The sequence below is a fragment of the Durio zibethinus genome, chromosome 14, assembly GCF_047325235.1.
Source record: "Durio zibethinus cultivar Kanyao isolate XHJ-2024 chromosome 14, ASM4732523v1, whole genome shotgun sequence".
Taxonomy (NCBI): Eukaryota; Viridiplantae; Streptophyta; class Magnoliopsida; order Malvales; family Malvaceae; genus Durio; species Durio zibethinus.
In genome coordinates, this window is record NC_143175.1 from 12,651,023 (window position 1) to 12,676,641 (window position 25,619).

The window sequence follows — 25,619 nt, forward strand, 5'->3', positions numbered from 1 at the left end:
TGTGTGATACACGTACAAACTTTTGTCAAAATATACCCTTAATGATAAACTTTCAAAAACGTTTGATCTTAGATCAGCACAAATCAAAAGTTTAATCTTTAAATGAGTAGCTCATCAAAGATTTGATCTTAAATTAAGTATTTAACTAATTCTCTTTTGGTTTTTAATCTTTAAAGACTTGTAATTGGGTTTATAGTTGCATAAACATGTATTGTTTTGACTTTTTTGTTTGTTAATCATCTAATTTAATGATAAATATCAATTGATATCACGTGAATAATACGGGAGTCACATATAACGTCAAGTAATGGCTATTATATTGAAAAAAAAATTATTTTAAAAAATAATTTTTTATTTATCTTTTTTATTTTTTCATGTTGGCAGCGGCTAATTAGCATGGTGAGGATCAAATCTAACCTGGCCGATGCCATAATGATCGGCTGAAAGCAGATTGTTGTGGTGTCGGTTGAACCAAATTTGATCATTTTTGTCGATTGGCCCTTACTAGTGGTGGAGGAAGAAGAGGTGAGAGAAGAAGAGACGAAAAAAAAATAAAAAAAAAAGTTTGATTTTTTTAATACGTTAGCAGTCAGTTGGAACCATGTATAATCCTTATTTAATTAATGTGATATCAACTGATATTAAACGTTAAATTAAGTGATTTTTAAGATTGAAAGATTAAAATGATACACATTTGAATAATTAAGGATTCAATTAATTTTTTTTTTTTTTTAAATTGGAGAACAGAATAAAATTTGGCCCAATGATTCGGGAGAGTAGGGGGTGCTATTAACTCGACTAGAATATCCCATCAATTTTGATTTTTCATGTGACATGACGAAGTATGTTTTTATTTTCTCAGATGAATGAATTTGCTTTCGTCTAACAAACTCTTAAGTTAGACAAAGAAGCAGGATAAATTATGGCAGTTAGCACAAGTTGCTTGAATCCTAGAAACTGTCTGGTTTGATGCCTACAGAAAAGGCATTGAACACATTTTCTCCCAGCTTGCAGGACAAGGCAACAATTTATATATATATATATATATTGTTATATATGCGTGTCTTTTTGGAAATTAACTAGCTTAATTATAACAAGCAAGTGCAACTACATACATACATACATATATATATATAGTAGTATTTGTTTAAATTAGGGAACTCAAGTCTCATAGTATTTGTTAACTGACACGAAATCTCAACGTCTATATCGACGTTTTTGTTTTCAGGAAATTCAAACTCTATAAAAATTTGATGATATTTTGTTTACATCAATCAATGATTCCTTGCTTTCCTTCGCAACTAATTAACTTCAGGCGAGAAACTGTTACTGTATTTTAAATGCATCGATCTCCTAGCCAAAATAATAAAAACAAAAAGAAGAAGAAGAAGAAGAAGAAGGCGAATTCAATTTGGGTATTTGAAGAAGTTTTTGAAGCAGAGATTGGATCTATTCTTTTTTCTGCTTGTTTCCTTCATATGAATTAAGATGGTTCCTAATTTGTTCACCCACTTCCATTGTCACAAAGTAAATTAATTTAATCCTAGTAAAATTAAATATATATTGTAATACGTTATGTATTCATGTATATTCAACCCCTTTGAGTCATATATGCTTACATTTTGATCTCTGAGTATATATTAATGTTATCCCTTGATATAATTGAGTATATACATTATTTTATATAAGTATTTGAAAATGATGGCACAAACTTTGCATGAACCCCAATTCCAACTTCTTTATACTAATAAATAAATAAACCACCAATTTTCTTATCATAAGTAATTTAATATAGCAATCTCTGCCCATCATTAATAATAATAATTTGAAGAAAGAGAGAGTAAATAATATTTAAAGGAAAGAAAGAAAAAGAAAAAGAAATGCAAGTATGTATGTTGTTGAAGTGATTGGGGTGGGTTAGTTGGGGCGAGCAGTTTGCATGGAGAGATCATAGAGTATTTACATTTGGGGAAATGGGGCCCACACTTTTTTATTTTATTTTATTTTTGGTGTGTGTGTGTGTGTGTAAATTTTACCTTCAACATTGGATCAAATCACCATTCCCACCTAAACTAAAAGCCTTCCTACCGCAAATAGCCACAAATCGCGTGAATCTCCAAATTGCAAACACTATATGGAATAGAAGCTGCTGCAGCATCTGCTTCTTATCAGGTAGGTAGAAAGATACATACTGCCTTACTACTGGAAGGATGCAATAATAATATAAAACTAAATTAGTGTAAGTAATCCAACCCTTAATAAGTAATTTGTACAATTATAGTATTAATAATTAAATAGAGAGGTGAAAGCACTCACTCATAGGAGTGAGCAGCTCATTGATTTTGATTTTTGAAAGATCAAAACCGACTTCTTTTAAAAATAATTTAACCAACATAAAATCAATTGCTTCAATCGATAAATAAAAATTTTTTTATAATTTTTTTATCAACAATTTTAAATAATAATTTTGTAAAAATTTTCACTCAATAAAATTTACCTTATAATTTTAACATTAATATTATATTTATCATTCTTAAAAACATAAATAAAATTATTTTATACTTAAACTTTTTTAAAAAATATCGATTAATTCAATCTATTCATTTATTAAATTTAAAAATTAAAAATCAATTATATTAAAATTGACTAAATCAATAATTATTAAAATTGAACTAATCAAATCAACTTAACAAAATTCAATCGATTTTCATCTATCAAGTTGGTTCGAATCTACAAATGCCCACAGCTACTTGCTCCTCGTATGGAGGATGATGCATGGTTCAATTTCTAAGCTGATGCTGATTTAAGTTTGGAATACTTTGAGAACGATGATCAATCATTTCACGGTAGGAAATGCAAATGAATGCTGAAGTTACTAAAGCGAAAACGAAAATACTAGGTAGGAATAGGAGAATAAAGTAGACAGTCGGAAAAGGCAAAATCACGCGGGACAGGACACGACACTGTTATCAGAAATCAGAATACGGAAGATTATGAATGGGCCCCCATTGATGGGAATCTCAGTAACATGTAACAACCTTCCTCCTATCCCTATCTCTACTCCTGCTCCTATTCCTACTCCAACTGCCCCGAAATTCCAAAACCCTCCTTCAACATTTTCTTCATTCAATACTAACAATTTAAAAATATTTTCTTCCCAAATACTTATTACTAAATATTACTACTAAAACTCATCAATCAATCCTCAAATTAAAGAAAAGATCTCCGCTCGCACACTTTTTTCTCATTTACTAGTAGTAGTATAAATTTAAGTGTAATTACCCAATTTCAACCGTAATTTAGTAAAATAAATTATTATAATATTTAATAATTTAAAATAAAATATGATAATACAATATAAAATAATATGAAAAAGATAAAAAGTGACATAATTTGAAATTTTAATAAAAATCATATGATTTAACAAAAATTAAAAATATAATTCATATTTTTTTAAAAAAAAAATTCTAACTTATAATTTTTATATTAAATATGATATAAAAACAAAAATTATTAATATTTTACATTATCACGGGAATTGCCATATTAGTAACATGTAAATACTTATATTTTAATATGAGTGTAGAAGTGTTATAAATGCAATGACATGTAGGTAAACTAAGATTAGTCAGGAAGGCAGGTAGGTTAGTTCCAAGAAAATACGAGTAGCACCTGAAACAATTAAAACATCCTCAGGAGTTTGAACCAAATTCAACTCTTTTTCCATTTCTGTCTCTTCTGTTTCAATGCAAAGGTAAATCGTGCTTCCTTCCTCGCCGAATTCTGCAAACAGTGCTCCTTTATCATTGTTTCCCAATGTATTAATTTCTTATTTTTTCCTCTTCAAATACCCTAATTAATTTTGTTTTTGTTTATGTAAAAAAGGAGAAAAAGAAAAACAATGGTGTACGAGGAGAGTGGTTGCTTTGATCCCAACTCCACGACAGATTGCCAGGCACTCATTGGGCTGGCTGCGGGCAGTGCCACCACCAACAGCCACAACAGTTTGGAAGACAATCTCAATCTCTCTTCTTACAATCATGATCACCAGCATGAAGATGCCTCCGCCGTCGCTGCTGCCTTAGAAATGGAAATCCAACAACACTATATGTTTGACAACAACACCACCAACAATAATATTAATAATACCCATTTCATCCCACAACTAACTCAGGAGCTTTCCTATGATCAGTCCAATTGGGATGCTGACCAACAAGGTTTCAATATGGTGCCATCTTCTTCATCCCCAGAAGCTGCTTACCCTCCTACACCGGACCTTCTCAACCTTTTCCATTTACCCAGATGCTCTTTTCTCCCCAATTCCTCCATTTCCTTTGAAAACGCACCTGCCTCTTCTGTTGTATATGACCCACTTCTCCATCTCAACCTGCCTCCTCAGCCGCCTGTGTTCAGGGAGTTGCTGCAATCTCTGCCGCATGGCTACACCTTGCCAGCTGATGAGAGAGAGGCAAGTGGGGTTGGTGTACTTTATCATGATGGGGACAATGGGATTCTTGAGTTTTCCGGTGACATCCCTATGGCCGGCCATGGCAAAGGCAGAAATAGAGCTGGAAAAACAACCAAACACTTTGCAACTGAGAGGGAAAGGAGAGTTCATCTAAATGACAAGTACCACGCTTTGAGGAAAATGGTCCCTAACCCAACCAAGGTACACTAACCACTTTATCACTGTTTTTCTTTTTTCATAACATTAAAACAGTTTGTTTCTTTTATGATAATCACTGAAAAACTTTCATCCCCTCGGTGTTATTATATTGCTTTGGTGGTTGGGAAACACCTTTTTCATTGGCTACAACCAAGAGTGATAGAGCATCTGTAGTTGGAGATGCTATAGACTACATCAAAGAGCTTCTTAGAACAGTTCGTGAGCTTAAATTACTGGTGGAGAAAAAGAGATGCGGCCAAGACAGGTGCAAGAAGCGCAAGATTGAAGATGCTGTTAGTGCTGTTGATGCAGGGGATGTTGAGTGCAAGCCTCTAGGTGATCCAGAGCAATGCTATAACACTTCCTTGAGGAGCTCTTGGCTTCAGAGGAAGTCTAAGGATTCTGAGGTTGATGTACGCATTATTGATGATGAAGTTACCATCAAACTTGTCCAAAAAAAGAAGATCAACTGCTTGCTGATTGTGTCCAGACTACTGGATGAGCTTCAGTTGGATCTCCACCATGTTGCTGGTGGCAACGTTGGTGACTATTACAGCTTTCTCTTCAACACCAAGGTAAATATTTCTTTGCTCATTTATTTATATTGTTTTATCCAGCATATGTATGTTTGAGTATATTTCTGATCGGATAATCATAATTCCATCGATGCAGATATATGAAGGATCTTCTGTTTATGCCAGTTCCATAGCCAACAAGCTCATCGAGGTCGTGGATAGACAGTATGCAGCAGCTCCACCAACCCGTAGCACTTGTCTCTAGTTTGGCAATGGTGGAAGAGTTTCATATATATATATATATATATATATGTATGTGTGTTTGTGTTTCTATGGGAATGAACAGCTTCAATTATCGGCTTATCATACATTACTTTCACTTTGATGCTATTTTATTTTCATTAGCATTGGTAATAGATGCGGTTTAACATGGTTTTATTTCTAACAATTGTGTGTTCGTTATTGCTTAGTTCCCTTCCTCGATACACATACATATATCATTTTTGCACCCACAGAAATTTTGATACACGATCTATTGTCTCAAAAATATTTCTTCTTTAATCTTTCTTCTCTGATGGTTTTCTTACTGTGTGTGGCTATCAAAACAAATAGCAGGTCGTCTCTAATGTATCTTGTTTCGGCTTAGATCATAGATTATTTCAAGTAGGTTTTTTCTATTATTGGTTGAAACTTTGCTTGAGAAATTAAAAACACAAAATAAACAGACAAACTGTGATTCTCCGTTCTTCTCATCAAAGTAGATATTTTCATGGTAAAAAATAATTTTAATGGTAAAAAAAATGGAGAAATTTCTAAAGAAACTACATTCTAAATGGCAAGGATGAAACCAATTGAGGTTAATCATTTCAAATATCAAGTGTGCCATCTAAATCTTTCCAAGCAACCAGTTGCAAAAGTGAGGGATGATTGGCTTTACTTGTTACCATATTTTAAGTTACTTTCAAAAGCCAAAATAGTCCATTATTTCGGTCATCAACTGGAAGTTGAGGGAATATTTTTCTCCGCACTTTCAGATTTGCAGAGCTGCGATAAACAGATTCGCTAAATTTGACTGATTTTGCCTTTGACCATTTCACTTTACTTGCATGAGTGGAATGAAAAGAACCATTACAAAAGCTGTGATTATGGGGATTGTTTTTTCATAAGTTGGTGAGGAAGGAATATCGGGTTGATCAATTTTAGTCTTGACATTAATGCATCTGTACAGAAGGAAGCGATGAAGGGTAATGCAGACAGGTAAATTAAAAAGGTTAGAAGCAATTTTCAGAAAGCTACAGCGTTTCTCAAAATTTCTTTGAGATGAATGGTTGAGTGCATTCTACTTTTGTTTGAAACTGATGGTCTCACAATTTCATTCTTAAGCTAAATTAACTAAGTTGAGGTGTTGGTATAGACATGATTTACAATCTTTCTTGTCATACACTACACCAGTGCTTCTTACATTGTCATTTGAGCTGCAATCCCTGTTTAATGCTTTATTGCATTTATTCTCTATTTGTCTATTGGCCCTTTGGAATTGCTCTCCTGAAATGAGATAATTTGGGTTTTCAACTGTTTCATATGGATTATTGGGCTGCTTTTTCACCTGATGATCGTTTCTGCTTTTGGAATATGCTACTCCGCATCCAAAGGGTTTCATTGTGTAGATTAAGTCTAGTCTCATTGTTCATTATAGATGTATCTATAATTGATATTTTGTCTGGTTAGGCCAGGTTATACCAGAAAAGGGCTACTTTCTCCATTTGTTTGGATCCCAATAAACCGGTGTTTAAATGGTCTTTGGGCTGGAAATCAACATGATAGAAAAAGTTCTGGTCCAATCAGAAGGTTGTAAGATGTTAAATCTCTGTCATTGCAGCTTCATCCTCATAGGAATAGATAGTTAGGATAATCCAGTTTGTTCTTGGATTAAGCCGGCGAATTATGCAAAAATGCTTTACTTTGATATTAATTGAATGACTTTTTAGATTTAGAGCATAGTGCTGTCACAACTCAAAGAAGATTTTTATGTTAAGAATATCTAAGCTTTGTAATTTCAATAAATCCTTCCTTCCGCGTAAACAATATCTTGATCTAAGTACTTTTTTCTAACTATAATTAAAGGACCTCTGCTGGACAAGGATAGACTTTATCCATCAGCCATTGTGTTCATGTCACGGGATTCAGTGTTCAATGCAACGGGGCTTTTATCAAAATTAGTTCCATGGGCAACATTAATCCTTTTCTCCATCTTCTTACCTATGATCTAATCTCCAAATATGTTTAGAGATCTTTCTTTACAATGTTTATTTATGTTGTTTGGGCTGATTTTTGCATTTTTTTTGCCATGTTTTCTTGAATCAAATAATTTTGCTTTGCAGATTCATATATAGGATTATGTCGGGTGAGACTAGGTTGCATTGGGCCAAACTATCATTTAAAGTATTTCTCTGGCTGGTATAAAACCGGAAGGATATATCATTTCCTAAATTACCTTGGTCTTGCCAATCAATGAAGTGATTTTTGAGCATTTTGTTCTCATCATCTGCCCATAGATTTTGCGTTCAGCAGTCAATGCATGCCAGTTAAGATCCTTGGATTTACTGTGTTAGTGATGTCCTTATTTCTTTCTTTTATTCTTCTTTTCTTTATTTGAGTTTCAACAAGGGCGAAACCTTTGTTTTCGGCATTAAAAACCCATCATTCTTGACATAAACCATATGAAAAGCCTATTTATGTATTTGGCCTCAGTGTGGATAGTGAAACTTGATGGATTTTGCTTTCCTTTTAGACTGTTTTGGTTGTGCAATGCTCATCCTCATTGTGTTTTTCTCTTTCTTTACCCTAATCGGCTATAAGTGGAAGATTTATTAAATATTTATTAAATAAAAAATTATAAAAAATTAAATATTTATTAAATATGAGATAACATCACTTTAACAAGTTTCAATCACGTATAGATAAAGATAAAAGAAACTTATTATATGACAGATTATTTATTAGATGTCATACTAGAAAAATAGGCTTTATCGATGAAATTTTCTGTCGATAAAAGCTTAAAATTCATCGGTAATACTTTTAACGATAATTTTACTGATTGAAAAATTATGTCGATAGTACTATTTCGTTAGTGATGGTTAAAATTCATCTGTAATTACTAACGGATTTATTAGCGAGGGTTTTACCTATGGAATTTTTCATCGATAATTAGTTATGGAATTTTTCATCAACAAAATCATCCATAATGGGATTTTTTTTTCAGTAAAACTGTCGGTAATAATAAAATTCTATAGGTAATAAAAAAAATCTATTAGTAATTCTGTCGGTAATAATTAAAATTCAATTAGTAATAATAAAATTTTGTTGGTAAATCCGTTAGTACTAACCATGAAAATGGTCACAAAAATTTTTTTCCCATTGATAACAATAAAAATTTTGTTGGTAATAGTAAAATTTCGTTGGTAAAAATATAAATTCATCAATAATTTAAATAAAAAGATTTATAATTATTCAAAAAATCTATAATTATTTTCAAACCCTGTAAATTACAATTTAAATATGTGTAATTATTTAAATATGCTATATTATTAATTAAACTATCAAATCTAGGTAACATTCATCAAATACATCATCCAACATCCATCAAACATCTATTAAATGTCTATAACATCATAAAATATCAATTCATAAGAAATCCACAGCATCCATCTATCCAATACCTCATACAAATCTAACAGAAACTGTCACCATGCTACTGCTACACCTTTTAATCCAGAATCTTAGGTGCCGTCATTAGGTCTAAAATATTGTCATGGTGGACTTTGTCTAGAACCCATCAACTACATAATCTATTTCATAAATGACCTAAGCTCAACTCTCAACTCAATCTTAAACTAATCAATTCGTTCTTGTATTTGAGGCTGACGAGCTTGAAAAGGCACAAATGATGGACCACAAATACAGTTAGATGATTCTGCTGCAGCAGTGGACTGAGTGTAGTGAATGAGGCCCTTAGATCTATTTGCTAATCCAAAGCCATACACATGAATGCGTGTGGCTTCAACCCCTCTAATAGTTTTAGTCCATGGTTGTGGATCAAATTCTGAATGATTGAAATAGTTTTCACCGTATTTATGAAATAATGCAGCAACATATTTTTCTTACAAAAAGTTTAAAACAATAATAATTAATATAGGATCTGTATAGTTCACTAAAATATCACAACTTTAAGCATAACTTTCACATTTTACAAATTCATTGCATTTCAATATACACCAAACTATCTACTTCAATATAGGATTTCCTACAATGTCTTTGCTTTCAATTACTTCACTATATACTTCATCAACAATAAAAAAATACAAACAAAATCACAAATGAAAATATGCAATAATTTTTACCTTTCACAAATGTGATCTCATCTAGATAATATGCAAAAACCTTTCACAAATAAGTAGTTATCGCAATATACTATTAACATATAGTTCATCAATAATCATAATACACAACTATAATTACAATGCAAAATATGCAATATTTAATTAATAATCACAATATACAACCAGAAGCATAAAGCAAATTATGCAACAGTTTTCACATTTTCACAAAGTCTTTACATCACAAAACACACAAGATATTATCTATTTCAATAAAGCAAGGCAACAATTTCATCATTATTCTATCAATTGAAAGTCACTTACACTGACAACTCTGGACTTGTTATCAACAAAGTCACCACGTCCTCTTGAACGCTTGTGAGTGCGATTGAAAAGTTTTGTAAAGATAGGTTCTTATTGTAACTTAAGTAATTGCATTTGTTTAAACATATTTAATGAAATATGTAACAATACAATTTATATAATTTATTGACATTTCATGATAAAAATAACTCGTGAAATAAGATAGTACCATTCTTTTTTTATGAATAGGAAAAGCAACTGAACGGCCAATGTGCTTCATAATACTTTTTTCTTTTTGTGTCCGATGATTTTGTTTGGCTTTGACAGAGATATTTTGCCATTAGAGAGTGCTCCATACATTGTCAATAAAAGCATTCCAAATTGAAACTGTGATCCATCTCTACTCCATACTTTTGCATTTTATGATGTTATCAACTCCATGTTCTTTCATTGCCAAGTCTTTTTTGTCGGACAATAAGTTTTTTAATCGATTCTTTGAAATATTGTTCCAAGCTTGTTGAATAGGATCATCATTTTACTCAGCCAACTGACTTTTTTTTAACATAATAAATAAAAATATAATAAGTAGTTGACAATACTTTGAACTTTTAATTCAAATGAAATAAAGATATATACAAAAAAAAAAAAAAATTCATTTACTACTTTAAATTTATCAAACATCATAAACTTAACTGATGTATATATTTTACCCCATGTCAACTAAGGACCAACATAATTCATTTGAATTATTCTTGAAATTGTTGAGCTAACCAACGATTGCTCAAAACAACTACCAACATCCATTTGTTAGTAAGATTAGTTTAATTAAACAAATTTATTAACAAACAAATAACAATAAGAAAACAATTAATACTTGTCTCTAAGCGGAGTAATCTACACCAGCTTATCTGGATTTGAAAAAGTCGATAACTCTTTGTTTGCCCCTTAGTGCTCTATTTAGTTATCTTCATTTCTTATTCTCCAACTAGTGGATTATTAGCTAATTGTGGATTGACATACTGCTCCATCAATGGATCATCCGTTACTGGTGCTGGAGGTGACTAGTATGATCGATCAAACTGTATATAGGGTACATCTAACCTATATAGTGGATCATGCTGTATAGGTTCTGATGATGACCCGATACGTAAATCACCTATACTGGATCCTACCCTAGAACCACCTTGATTGACAATATTCTTTGCATGATGTCCCATCATCTGATCCATATAGAACAAAAGCATTCCATCAATATTCCAATAAAACCAACAAAAAATAAATATATAAAGCATTCCATCAATATTCTAATAAACCCAAGAAAAAATAAATATATAATGTTACTTTAGTAATGCAAAATTAAATGAAATTAGCAAAATATATTTAATTTCAGATAAAACAAGTAATAAAGTATTGTATTTATATTGTGAACATCAAATAAACATTATATATAACATTAAAAGTCACACTGCATACATTTATCACTATTTAGAAGAAGCAAAGTCACGTGTTTTATCATTATCATCATCATCATCATTATCATCATTAGCATCGTCATCATTATCATTATCGTCATCATTATCATTATCATCATCATTATCATCATCATCTTCTTCTTGCTCTTCAGTTTGAATAATTTTTGCTAAATTTATCTCTTTATATTTATTAGCTACAATAAGTGTATGATTATCAAGTTCTTCTAAAAAAGTAATATTTCATGGAATAGAAACTTCAACTTCTTGAAACACGTCTTCATTTAAATCAGTTGTCTGCTTTTCATTCCCATCAATATTATTTACTTGATATGTATTTTGGCCTTTGTTTTGAAGACTACCCACTAATCATTTCAATCTCTTCTTCTAAAAAGATAGCTTGTATAGGAAACTTGATGTATTTGTGAAGCTAAGACAAAAAGTTCATTGCTAGAAAGTATTGAATTATACTTAATTTCAATAAGACCATGACGAGGATCTACTGTTACCCCATTTTCTATGTCAAACCAATGACATTTAAAAAATATAACTTTATTTCTTGCTCAAAGTACTCTAATTCAATGATATCTTCTAAAATACCATAAAAGTCACGTTCATAATAATTGTAACAGCTTCTTTTCATGCATATCCTATAATTCATCATCTTTCAAGTTTGGCCAAGTTAATCATATGAAATTTAAAACCATTGACAAAATAACCTTTGAAGCACCTAACCACGCATGTAGGGCCATAAGCTATTTCAACTACATGACGATCAATATTACCATTTTGCTTATCAACCTATCCAATCGTAAAATAAAAAATTTAATTATTATTATTAATACATAATAGCATTAAATTTTATATTCACTTATGCTAATATAAGCTAAACCCTTACAAATTATCTAAACCATTGTAAGAATCTAGCATCACATTCGTTCTCCAATTTTGCATCATTTATATTCACAAAGTCTCTTTCATCGATTCATCAAATATCCTACCATTATCAATTATGAATTAGAAAAATTGTAAACTTACAAGGAACATAAATTATAGACTTCACATATTACTTACTCAATGTAAGAATTTATCTTTTTACAATTTAACAAAATATTTAAGTGTACCTTATTATGCTCATTTATTGATAGCCATTGAAAGTTATCTTGGGGACCAAATTGTCGGTCAGGATGACTAAAAATTGAAAAACATATATCAGAATTCATAACTCTCAAATCATCATTACATGGAGCTTGATTCAATCTTGTTGACATATTTGTATCAAAATAGAACAAGTAAAAAGTGAAAATTTCTTCAATAACATATGCCTCAGATATAGATGCTTTAACAAATGCTTGATTGATGCATTTTTTCTTGATATGATGAAAAATCCACTTATCATGGTACCATAACACAAATTATTGAAGGAAAATTAAATTAATTAATGTTAATGCCTAACAACTTAAATATATTACTTTTCACATGGATACATTTAGCAATATTAAACAGGTCTACCAATTTTCACTTTTTTAGGCAAGTGAATAGGCAAATGCTCTATAGAATTAAAGAAATTTGAAAGAAAAATCTTTTATAATTTGTAGATTGTTTCCATAATCTTTGTTTCTAACATTTCTATATGATCTACATGAATTTTCGTGGAACACAGATCTTTGAAAAAATGAGATAGCTTAATAATTGTATTCTAAATAGAAGTAAACACTAAATCACAAAATGCAATTGGGAGTAATAGTTGCATGATGACATGACAATCATAGCTTGTCATCTCTTAAAACTTGTAATCAGCTATATTTACGCATCAAACAATATTATATGTAAAACCATTAGGAAGTTTTAATTTTTTAACCTATGCTTAAACATCTTTTTTCTACTCATTTCTTAACGTGTACGAAGCTTTAGGCATGAAAACTTTTTCATTCACTTTAACCAATTCTAACTCTGGTTGTTCACAATACACCTTAAAATCTAGTCTTGCCTTTATGTTGTCTTTGGTTTTACCGTTAACATCCATAATTGTGTTAAATACATTTTCAAGGACATTACACTTAATATGCATAACATCAAGATTGTGCAAAATCAGATTGGTTGACCAATAGGATAACTACCAAAATATATATTTTTTCACCCAATTATGACTTTTTCCAAAACCATCTAACTTTTGATAACTACATTTCATGCAAAATGTGATATTAGAAAAGTTATCTAACAAAGCCAAAATTTTTTCACCTGATAATGGAACAATAGGGGAGTCACGCTCAATTTTTTTTTGAAATTTATCTCTTTGTCTTTGAAAAGGAAGATCAATAGGTAAAAACTAATAATGACAATAAAAAAAGCAAGGCTTCTTACCATGAGTTAATCAAAATGACTTTCCTTGTCCCATACAATAAAACCATGATAAATTTCCCTGAGTGCTCCAATCAGACAACATACCATATGCAAGAAAATCATTAATTGTCCATAAAAGAGTTTTCCTTAAACAAAAATTTTATTTTTTGTAAGCATCATATATTGTAACACCGTTTAACTATAATATTTGTAACTCATCTATTAAAGGTTTCAAGAAAACATTTATATTTTGACCTATACCACTTTTTTTTTTTGAAATTATCATATTCAAGAAGATATAGTATCGCTTCATACATAACCATGATGGTAAATTGTATACTACTATCATTATTGGCCAACAAAGTATGGTTCCACACTTGGATCAAATGGACAAAAATCATTAGCACATAATCCTAATCATACATTTCTCACATCAAGTGCAAATGATTCATGGTTGTGATTGAAATGTTTTCAAGCATCACCATCAATAGGATGTCAAAGCATATTATCATGGTTTTGGTTATAGGCATGCCATGTTATATATTCAGCAGTTTTAGTTGACATGTAAAGTTTTTGAAGTTTCGATATCAGTGACATATAACGTAAGATTTTATAAGGAATTTTTTTTCATCTCATCATCAGACTTATTCCTTATATATTAAGGATGACCACAAACTGAACAATATGTCAATTTTGCTACTTCCTAATAAAACAATATGCAATTATTTTCGTAAACATGAAATTTCTTATAACAGTCCCAGTTTCATCATTTTTTTTTCATTTTGTAGAAAATTTTTTGTAATTTATCATCTACTAGTAACATATCCTTTACCATGCTCAGTAGATGATTAAAACATGAGTCACTAATGTTAAACTCTGATTTACAATTTAAAAGTTAGGACATATTAGAGAAGATTGCATGTTTCGTACAACTTGACCACAACGATTCATTCGCATTACTCAACAAAGAATAAAAGCTTGCCGTGTCTACATTTGACTCTTTTTCTAATAGTTTTCTTGCCTTATTGGCATCCATACCCAGTTCTCTTGCCGTATATATCCCAAAATCAAGATATACAACATCCATAACCATTATACTATCAGAATTTTTTATTCTCATTTCCTCTATCAGTTCAAAGGTATCTCTATTTTTTAAAGAAGGTTTTACTACTTATAACTCCTTATATGGACCCAACTCATGTAACCTATTGGAAACCCTTTATAATAAAGATGCTTACGCACCACATCCATTTTTAAAATTATTTTATTCTCACATTTGGTACAAGGACACCTAATCTTTTCATTACTAATAAAATTTGATTGAGAATAAACATATCCAATAAATTACTCTACACCATCGCATAATTTTTAAATAATATATCCATTAACATCTAAACAATAGCACATTCAAGAGTGATCTTTATCCATTATTAAACCCTAATTAAATTGAAATATAATCAATTAAAGTCATATAAAATGTTGAACTTTTTTATTGATTGAACATATGAGCTATTATTACTATACTAAACAAAATTATATAAATGATAACATAAGGTATTGGTCTACTTTAATAAATGATCTTGCAAAAATTTATCACATATACTACAAGACAATACATTCATAGAAAAATATTATTGGTTTTAATAACAGAAATTTACCTTTGATCTTGGCCTTCTTAGTGCAATTCCGTTGGTTTTACGAAGAATTTTTTTGATTGTGATACTTCTACGTACAAAATTTGTTCTACTTTCAAAGTAGTTGAAATAGAAAAATTAAGCAAGTTAGTATGATGAAAATGAATAAAAAATCATATTCATTACGGAATATATATCCACCTAAACCTATTTTCATAACACATATTCACGGATAGATAATGAAAAAAAACTAAAATAGAACAATTTAATTTATTTATATTAAATTTGATCAACACAATCAAACCACAATATTTCAATAATTAGTAATATATAAATTTCATTAAACTATCAAATATATAAACTATTTCAAAACAAATATAAATTTTAAAAATATATAACTTACTTCAAAATGAGATAGCTATTAGTAATATATAAATTATAATATCAAATCAATATAAATAATTTTAATTTTTATAATTATTATTAACATCTAGAAAATATTAAATATAAAACATTCATACAAATATATGTAAATATTAATATCAAACCCAAATTAACCAACCCTAAATTTTACACAACTAAAAGTTAATAAATATATGATCAAACCCAACAAATGTCAACAAAACTTTCATAAATAAAAAATATATAACTAAAAAAATAAGAAAAACCTTACAACCAATGCTAAAAATAAATTAAAAAAAACAATATTCAATATTAATACTCAACAAAAAATCCATTAAAAATATATCACCAACAAATTTTAACAAATATATAATCAAAACCTAAACAAATTTCAACAAACATAAAACCAATAAAAACTGAACAAATTGGTAACCAAATCTCAAGTAAATTTCATCAAATAATTAACTAACAAAAACTAAACAATTGGTAACCAAAACCCAAACAAATTTATAACAAAAAATTAAACCCTAAACTCAACAAAAAATAAACATAAAATAAACTCATTAAAAAAAATTGATTGAAGCTACTTAGGGGACAAGGTTGTGGTGCCAGTGGCAAGGTAGCGATAGAAGAGAAAGGGAGGGGGAGAATGGGAGAGGGGAGGGGTGAGGGAAGGGGAAAGGGATTAGATATTTGTTAATTTGAGAGGAAAGGTAAGGGGTTGATGATGGCGGGTTTGAAATTTTTAATTTTATTGATGGTTTTACTAACGAAATTTCTATTGGTAATGAAAAATTTTTAACTTTTATTGACGATTTTATCGATGGAACTTTCATCGGTAATGTCCAAATTTTGTTTTTGAATTTTTTTTTAGCGACAGATTTTTCTATTAGAAAAACCATCGATAATGTCAAAAAAAAAAGTTTTTTGAATTTTTTTTAGCAATGGATTTTTTCGTTGGTAAAATTGGCAGTAGTTGAAGTCAAACTTTTAACGACGAATTAATTATGGATTTTATTTTGATAGTAAAATCTGTTAGTAATCTGTCGGTAAAAATGTTGTAAAAATTCTGTCGGTATTTTGTTGGTAATTCATTGGTAATTGCGACGGAGAAATATCATCGGTAATAAATGTTTTTTTAGTAGTGTGTGGGATAACACTATTTTAATATATTTCTGTCATGCGTAGGCGAAGATAGAAAAAACCTATTATATAACAGATTTGAAAAAAATAACAAAAGAAAATTTTAACTCTAATACCATATTAAGCATTTAACTTAAAATCAATTAATTGTAAATGAAAAGTCCGACCTGAATATAAAATTATAAAAACTTAAATATTTATTAAATATGAAATAACATCAGTTTTGCGTATGATATTATGTGATCTTCATTAAATGCTTTGGCTAGTATAAAAAAAGATCGTATATTAAGTAAAAAAACATGTTTGTTGACAGTATGATCACTTGAATGTTTGCTAGTAGGAATTTTGAAGCTCCTTGTCGTTGCATTTCAAAAGAAAATTTTGATTATCCTATTTATATTAAATCATGCTTGATTTATCAATATTTTATCACCTGAATATTTTAAGGTTGTTGGATTTAAGTAGCTTGATAATCACCCTTTACTTATTTGATGCTCACAGCTCTCTACAATTAGGCCCGCCAAACGTAAATATATTTTGTGCAACCAAATTATGTGGGCAAAAATCCTAAAATACCCTTACTAATAATACTCTTACATATAAAATTTGGTCCAGAGCTCTGCCCCTTGCAACCCCTCGGAAAGGGGGTTTACCACCCAATTCCAACCCCTACTTCGGGTTTACCACGAAAGTTGATTCGTGTTTTGACTATGCACAAGCGCAATCAATGCAAGGGCCAAAATTAGGCTTCACACATATTAACATATTTGAATCTAAATATTAAAACGTATCATCCTCATCAATCATCATTGGAAGTTGCACTACTCACAACTGTCTGTGAAGACCAACTTTTACATGCTAGGCTCCTCACAATAGCCTTTCATATTACCTGATAGTGACATGTCCAAGGAGCAATCTTTGCTCCTTGACCTAATTCTCGGCTTCTGATCAAGTTGTGCAACTGGAGTTACTTTTTGTTTCTTAGAATCTTATCATGAGCAGTAGTTCCATGGTTATCACAGATCAATACCATAGTCGTCAATCTAGAACTAATGAAATGTTTGATTGGAGTGATTTTGATTATAGATTATTTTTTTCCCTTTAAACTAAATTTTCATGCAGCATGTGACAGTCACTAGAAAAGCAGTATTAGAGTCAGGCAGTCAGCTATGTCTTTATGCAAGATAACTGTATTCTAAGGTAAGCTAACTGATATCTCTCTGGTTTGAAGGTTTATAAATTATACTAATTGACGCACAAAGTCAACAATTTCTGGCAGGGTTGAGTGCCCTGCAGGCAGATGTACACTTCTTGCATAACGTAAACCTTTTTTTTAGGACAAGTAACTATTTTTATTCATCCGAAGCAAGAAATAGAAATCCAGCTACAAGAAACAAGCATGATGGAAACCTTAATACATCTTACACTATATTCTTTGGACTAATTTCTCAACGATTTCTTGTTTTATTTAGACAGGAATTTCACTGCTTTTTGATTGGTAATATAGCATCAATTGGAGTATGAATGACCTAATCTTTCTTTTCATCTGTCAGCTCCCATCACATGCATACTCTTCGTAGTTAGTCCCTTTTCATTCGAATATTCTCCGCCAAAGGACCTTAGTGTTTCATTGGAAACTAGAGCTAAGTGGTCACTGTAGTGTTCTAAGTGTCTCTGGTATTTTTGAGTGGTTTCAGAAATGGAGGCAGTGATTCTGAACCATTGCATTTTGAAATAATGGAGGTGGCCTTGTTTGTCACTAACTTTTCACTTAGAAAACGTTAAGTACAGTAATTGAATAGAGAATCAACTGTGGCAACCATTGCCACAACATCTCTTACATATAAAGTCAGAATCTCCTAGACAGCAAAATATTCTCCTTTTTAACCGACTTTATGCGCAGATCTTTTCTTTTTTGGCTGATGTGAAATGAATAAAGTTGGATGGAACGGGAAATATCCATTAGACTCGTAATGCTTAGTTGATCCTTAAGGATAAAGAAAGTCACGATAATCAAGTTTTTCCTAAGAGTGAAAGCCATTCAGGTAGAGCTTGTCATAATTTCAGAGGAATAAAGATAAAATAATTTAGATTTCATTAGAGATCCTTTTTAGTTCAGGATATTCCATGAGATGCTTTATGTGCAGGTTCTATTGAAGAAGAGGAGAAAGCATGAATGATCGGCAAGAAAAATATGGAGACAATCAGCTGCTTCAGTTAATTTGCTAGTAATTATGCAGTTTGAATTTAGTCATTATTATCTCCTCATAAACCAAATAAAGAAAAAAGATAAAAAAAAAAATCTTCTATATCTCAAGCTGGAAGCTATGTTGCAATCAAGTTGCTAACTGATAAATAAAATAACAAGAGTGTTCCTGATGTCATGTATTTGACTGTACCCTCAAAAATGATATTTTGCAAAATCTTTGTATCTTCTCCACTTTGTTTATTGTGCTAATTCTAGGTCTTGCTTCAGTTTTGAAATCTTTTCCATTGATTGCTGATTGTAAGGAATTATCAGAGCATGATGATACGCTAATGTCAAAATGAAATTTATCTTTCAACATGACTGCCGGTGCCCGTGCTCAAAATGATATGGAACTTGGCATTGAATATACAGAAAGGCAGGGAAGAATGAAACAGATTATAGCATCTTAGTTTGAGAGAAGAAAGGCAGTAGGCCTCTGGTGGTTTAGCCTCAATTCAGACTTCACAATCTAGCTACTTTTCCAATGGCTTTCTGCCATGATTTGATATTCGTTGATTCTGAAAGGGAAACCAAGTATTAATAAATTCTGATTATATTTGCGCATTCAACATAGCACAGTTTGGCATGGTATGGCATTGGCACGAATTGCAGCAAGTTAGATGCTGCAGCAGGTGGTCAATGTTTCTTTGATTGGAGGTGCGTCCATGTTAAATTTAGTATTTTACTTGAATTTACTTCATAGAAATTAAAAAGCATTAATCTGACAGACTCCATCCTTATCTAAATCTGTTGTTCCCTTCATTGTGTGTTGCATTTGTCTTAGAAATTGGACTTTGAAGAGAATAATTAGCAGTTATCTGGCAAATTTGGTATTTACAACCCTTTTAAGGCGGTGCTTTTTGTCCAGTGCCTCTTATAACTCTAGTCAATAATTAACATATGACATGGTTGACCTTTTTGGTTTGAAAAAAAAAAATCAACTAGCCTTAAGCTTCCTCATTGTACTTGCAATATTTGAGAGGCACTGAGTAGTATCAATTTGCAGCATATGATAAAGCATATGTCTGCCTGCATGCTGCAATGCATTTTTTTTTTCTTTTAGAAAAAAATATATTCATAACATCGATGTTATCATGTGTAAGCTATTGCCTTTTGAAATATTCTTTGGCCAGGAGCAAGTATTGCCAAGGGGTCGTAAGTGGATTTTCTCTGGACAAAAACTTCCCATTTTGGGCCAAAATGGGATTGCCATTCTCCTTGTGTCGAGTAATGGGGCAGGTATTGCTTTACCTGAAGACGAGCTATCTCACAGAATTCTAAGATTCTGTTGTTCTGAATTAAGATGTGGTCTAAGCCATCACTTCCTGTTGAAGAAGGTACTGCGGAAGAAAGGAATGCCACTAAATAGAAAACATCTTCTTCTGGTATAGCAACAGAAGTTCTATTGTCCCACCTGTAATCAAGATTAACACTCGATCAATCAAAGAAACTCATGAATCTTAAGAAATGAATTACTCATTTTTGTGAAAAATTTACTTTGATTTGTTAACCGGGTAGATGAGGATGGGACCATTGCTTGTATCTGTAAGGATATTGCCAAAGACTCCTTGAGCAAAACTGTGGATTTTACTGCTGGGGATGAGAAGATTGAGCCATGGATGTGGAACTTCCCACAAGCCTTTTGACCGGAGTTTGATCTCGGAAATGTGAACCCTGTCTAAAAACTCAATGTATGGAATTTCTGATATAAAAAGTGTAGATGCAATATGGTTTAACCGAGATAATGAACTCCTAATTTCCTGCATAGTAAAAAGTCCCTTTATCAGTTTATTTGTTTCCAATTGACGAGCTATTAATAATTTATCTGGTAAACATAGGAAGTCCAACTGATGGTTGGGAGAGTGCCTCACCTGATTTACTACAGCCGTTTCTTCTGGGTTGAAGTACTTTGCTAATTCTAGACAGAAGAGAGTTTTTCCATCTGATTTGAATTGGCTGGCTTGTACTGGGTCTTGTGGATTGAAGGATGATCTCCAGTTATTTAAGAGACCAGTCCTGTTTATTATCACAAATCCTTCAATATAGTCAAATGTTGTTTCTCCGGATATTAACTTCTCTTGGTCCCTGGCAAATGTGGCAAAATCTGTATACAGCACTCTCATCCATTTCACCTGTTAATGAATGAGAATAGTCATAAGATGTGTACTTTCAACTAAACTAAAACATTTTTAGTTTGAAATTGTCTTCTAGCTTAATGATTGCCGTTTTTACCATTTCGGGTGCTGGTTCCAGCGATATTCTTGCCCGCGTTATGATGCCAAACTGACCAAGTCCTCCAAGAACGCTGTAAAAAAGATCGCTGTTCTGTTTCTCTGAGCAGTTTACCACTTCTCCTTTCCCTGCATTTATGTACAGTCCATCTTCAATTGATATATATGCTGTGATGTTGCTATTTGATTTCCTCGAGAAACTAATAGATAACCAATTGTCTAAGCATATTTTATGAAACATGGGTGATCATGCATTATGGAAGAAGCTACCAACCCAAAAATTTCAGTTTCAAATGAATTTTCAAATCAGACAAGACATATTTAAAGTTAATGTTATGATAATTTGCCCATGTGTCACTCTATGTATTATCATAAATCCTGCTTTCATTGATGCTGAATTTTGTCAGCCTATGATGGTCCTTGAATTTACTATAACAAACCTGTAACAACTTCCAGTTGGAGAACATTACTGATCTGCGGTCCGTGCCGAAATGCCTGTCCACTGATCCCAGCATTGGACAGAGTACCACCAACTGTTAAATGTAGGTAGTCTGTCCAAGATTTTGGTGCTAACCCATGTTTCAGACTTTCACGGAGGACATTTATCCACAACTCGCCACCAGAGACATCCACATAGGGGAAGTTCCCAGCGTGAACCTGCATTTTAGGGCCTTGGAGTGATTTCATGTTGATCACAACTCCTCTGTGGGCTTGTGCCTGGCCATGGAGTGAGTGGCCATGGCCTCTAGCTGCAACCGTGAGTTCTGAACGAGGACCCATCTGCCAAACATGCTTCACTGTGGCAGCAATATCAGAAACTGACTTCGGGTGTAGAACTGCCAAAGGAAGGAAACTGTATCTATTGCCAAAATCTTTTGCTGCATGGTGAACATCTTCAAAATTGAAATGTCCATCAATGGAAAGTGTTTTTAGTGAAGAAGGAATGCTGGGAAAGCAGAGGTTGATTTTAAAGGTTATGCAGCTCAGGAATAAGATCATGAAGCTTCTTAAGAAAAACATGTTTTTCTGTCTGGGAAAGCTAACAAGAGGATATCTCATATCTTTGTTTCTTCTCTTTTTTTTTATTTTGGAGGGAATGGTAGACGAAAGGCTTTGAGTCTCCTACTCGTTGGTTCTATGTTACTTGTGGGCAAAAGCAGAGGGTAGAAGAGCCAGGGAAGTGACGAATTGAGGGGAGAATTTAAAGGGGATGATTTGGATGGCTGAGTCAACCTATCTTCAGTTGTTGGACTTTGAATCCGTATGAAGACTGCCTTCTTGGGTGGGAGAGTTTTAGGATTTTCTTTCAGTTCTCCTTTTTGGGCTCTTTTGTTTGTAAGAGAAGCCATCACACATAAGCCAAGTTGAAGAGAAAAAGTCACAAAAATGAAAGATTTTCACAAATCTTTGCACTTTTTTCGAACAGTTGCAACCACAATCCCACCTTTTTCACCTAAGACAAACATGTTGCAAAAATTTTCTGATTAACCCTATGTTCAAAGGATACCCTTTTACCGTTTTTTGAATATAAGAAGTCATGGCTTTGGTTGGAAGTTGAATGCATTTTTCTCAGCCTCTTATGTCAGGGTATGCCCATGCCATGCCCCCAATCTCACTCCCATGAGCGATGCATGCTCTCCTTGAATCCGTCAGTATCGGAATGTAGACATCACGTATCTATTCAGATTTGGATGAGAGGGACTGCCCAGGCAGGCATGGAATTGATTCCTTCGAGAGAGAGGGAGATGGCAAAGTGGGGTAGCAAGGGGTCCCTGGGACACGTGAAATTCAAATGCTTACGTGCTTTGTGGTTGAAGCTCTATGATTGGTCACGTTCCCTTTGGACCGACGAGGAGAGCCTGCAATTGAAAAGAATGAACCAGGTGATGACAGCTTGGGGGCGGCACATAAAGGCCCATTCTTTTCATTTGGCAATCTGCTGTTTCTAATTGTTTTCATGCCTTGCCTTGGTATCTAGCAACTGGACAACTTAATTGATTCTCTTGTTTATATGATTTAGAATGCGATTAGATTTACATTGCAGTAGCGTAATTATTGGTTCTTCCCCCCTTTTTGTAAGCAAGTTGTGTTGCGAACTATGCACAATAGAGGGGGATTCTTATCGGTGTCACTATCATTTTTCTGTTGGTGAGATATTATTGGAAAGTGAAAAACCAAATTTACTCCCCCCCTTCCCACCCGGCCTAATGTAGCAGAAGTCAGATACAGTTTGGGAATTGGCAAGGGCTATAGGTGTCATTGCATTGATGAAAGCAGCAAGCAAGATAAGAAACTCTGAATCTGAATTATTGACTTCCTACTTCCTTAGATTCTCTCTCTCTCCCAATTCCCCAACTATAGAAGATTCTATATTCTATCATATCCCTCATTTCGCACTATTTGTCTCTTTTTCTTAGACTTTGGGTACCTGACTGACCCACTAACAACATATATTAATTATAGACTGCTTTAAGGAAAATGCCAATATTTGTACCATACCTACTTGGATACAAAATCTACGTATAAATATATTGTGGATCATCCATTCCATTACTAGAAATTGCATTAGGTAAAGAAAACTTAGAATGTCAGACAAGTAAAAAATTGAAGTGAAAATGACCTAAACAACATGCCGAAAAAAAAAAAAAAAAACACGTTAACAACAAAAGTGACACGAGTGAAAGAGGTTAAAAGTCACAAATTTACTCTCTTTAGACAAATCAAATCTTAAAAGAAATAGCCATGAATCCAGCAGCTGTTCTACATATTTCGGAGTTTAGGAGTCTAGGCATCTTAATTTATCATTATTATATACTATAACCATAAAAAGATTATGAAATTTTGAACAGATATTGCACTCACTTATCCTCTAGCTTACTAGAGCCTACGGTGTGAAAGTGTGAACTAGATCCAACAAATGTAGTTGTGTCTAATCTCTAATAAATGATTATATGTGGAGAAAAAGCTAATCTTGAATAATTATATACATGTTTTCTAGAAGGAGACCGACCACTAATAAATAACGAAATCAATTCTTATTATAATTATTAACATCTACATTAGGGCATCTCTAATGATTTTGTGGGTATGTTGAAAGCCCCCAAACGTGGGGCCTCCCTTGTCCGTTAAATGCTACATTTGTGGAATGCAAAGCCTCTTTAATGGTAAAACAATATTGAACTTTAATCGATAATCATAGGAGCAGTTGTCATAAAAGACATCAAAGGGGCGGCAAGGGTGGCTCCAATGCAGCATGGATGGACCTTTCCACGCTCACCCTCATGTAAAATCATCAATCAAAAACTTGACACGATCATTAGCCACGTCAGTAACATCTCCACCATTCCATTGACTAATCCGAGATTGAGCACCGGGGAAAGAAGTTTGGACAGGTGTGGGTGGAGGTGCCATGCATTAGGCCGGACGAGACGGATGAGATTGCCACCTAGTATTATTTGTCACGAGGTGAAACCAGAAATATGAGAGATCAAATAGTAATTTTATTAAGAAAGAAAAAATAAGCTATTATTTTTGATGGAATGAGATATTTTATTACATGATGTAAAAAGAGTTATGGGGGTCATGATCCGCCTTGTAAACATTCAATTTTGTTAGGATTAATTTAAATTTATTTTAATTTTTGACTTAATTTGCATATTTTTATTTGAGTTGGTTTAAGCATTAAATTAAATTAGATTTGTTTGAATTTGTTTCGAATTAGTTATTTTTAATTTAATTTTATTAATATAGAATTAATCAAATTAATTGAAAAATTACAAAAAATTACAAAGAAAAATTTTAATTAATTAATTAATATTAAATTACAAAAAAAAAATAAATTACCAAAAAAATTAAAAAAAGGTGAAAAATCACAAAACAAAAAATGGACAAGAAGATAATTCCAATCTTTGCACAGTCCCTAACTTTCCAATCCCAGCTCCATTACCCTACGCACTAAGCTAGGACTAGCCCTGGTGTCATGGTCTTAGATAGGAGCCATGAATTTTACATCGATTGTGTATTAGAATTGATCTTGGAATATAAGGGTTCACATATCTTCAACTTGTGAGGCGTCTTTTGTGAGATAAAATTGTGAGGCTAACGGGCCAAAGTGGACAATACCTCACAAATTAGAGTGGCCCGTGACATTTGGTATCAGAGTTGGCTCTGGGGATGCTAACGATTAGCTATTGAGGACGGTAAGCCTCCGTTGGAGTGAAAGAGGATGTCATGGTCCTAGAGAAGAGCCATGAATCTTACATCGACTGTATACTATAATTGATTTTAGG

General features: G+C 32.2%; 2 protein-coding genes across 2 annotated transcripts; one reads left to right on the forward strand and one right to left on the reverse strand.

The window, feature by feature from the left end:
* Positions 1-3,629: 3,629 nt before the first annotated feature.
* Positions 3,630-5,709, forward strand: LOC111294687 (transcription factor bHLH91-like). The gene is made up of 4 exons (XM_022888091.2): positions 3,630-3,754; positions 3,886-4,669; positions 4,822-5,241; positions 5,339-5,709. The coding sequence occupies exons 1-4, from the start codon at positions 3,747-3,749 to the stop codon at positions 5,444-5,446; spliced, it is 1,320 nt and encodes a 439-aa protein (XP_022743826.1). The 5' UTR covers positions 3,630-3,746; the 3' UTR covers positions 5,447-5,709.
* Positions 5,710-19,892: 14,183 nt separating this feature from the next.
* LOC111295530 (cytokinin dehydrogenase 6-like) lies at positions 19,893-22,506 on the reverse strand. The gene is made up of 5 exons (XM_022889057.2): positions 21,771-22,506; positions 21,332-21,459; positions 20,971-21,231; positions 20,597-20,859; positions 19,893-20,513 (listed from the first exon to the last, which is right to left on the reverse strand). The coding sequence occupies exons 1-5, from the start codon at positions 22,387-22,389 to the stop codon at positions 20,192-20,194; spliced, it is 1,593 nt and encodes a 530-aa protein (XP_022744792.1). The 5' UTR covers positions 22,390-22,506; the 3' UTR covers positions 19,893-20,191.
* Positions 22,507-25,619: the final 3,113 nt, after the last annotated feature.

Coding starts and splice junctions, on each gene's coding strand:
- LOC111294687 (XM_022888091.2), top strand. Junction 4,670..4,821: donor TGGTCCCTAACCCAACCAAG/GTACACTAACCA, acceptor GCTACAACCAAG/AGTGATAGAGCATCTGTAGT. Junction 5,242..5,338: donor GCTTTCTCTTCAACACCAAG/GTAAATATTTCT, acceptor CCATCGATGCAG/ATATATGAAGGATCTTCTGT.
- LOC111295530 (XM_022889057.2), bottom strand. CDS start 22,389: ATGAGATATCCTCTTGTTAGCTTTCCCAGACAGAAAAACATGTTTTTC. Junction 21,460..21,770: donor CCAACTGGAAGTTGTTACAG/GTTTGTTATAGT, acceptor ACATAAATGCAG/GGAAAGGAGAAGTGGTAAAC. Junction 20,514..20,596: donor TACCCGGTTAACAAATCAAA/GTAAATTTTTCA, acceptor TCTTGATTACAG/GTGGGACAATAGAACTTCTG.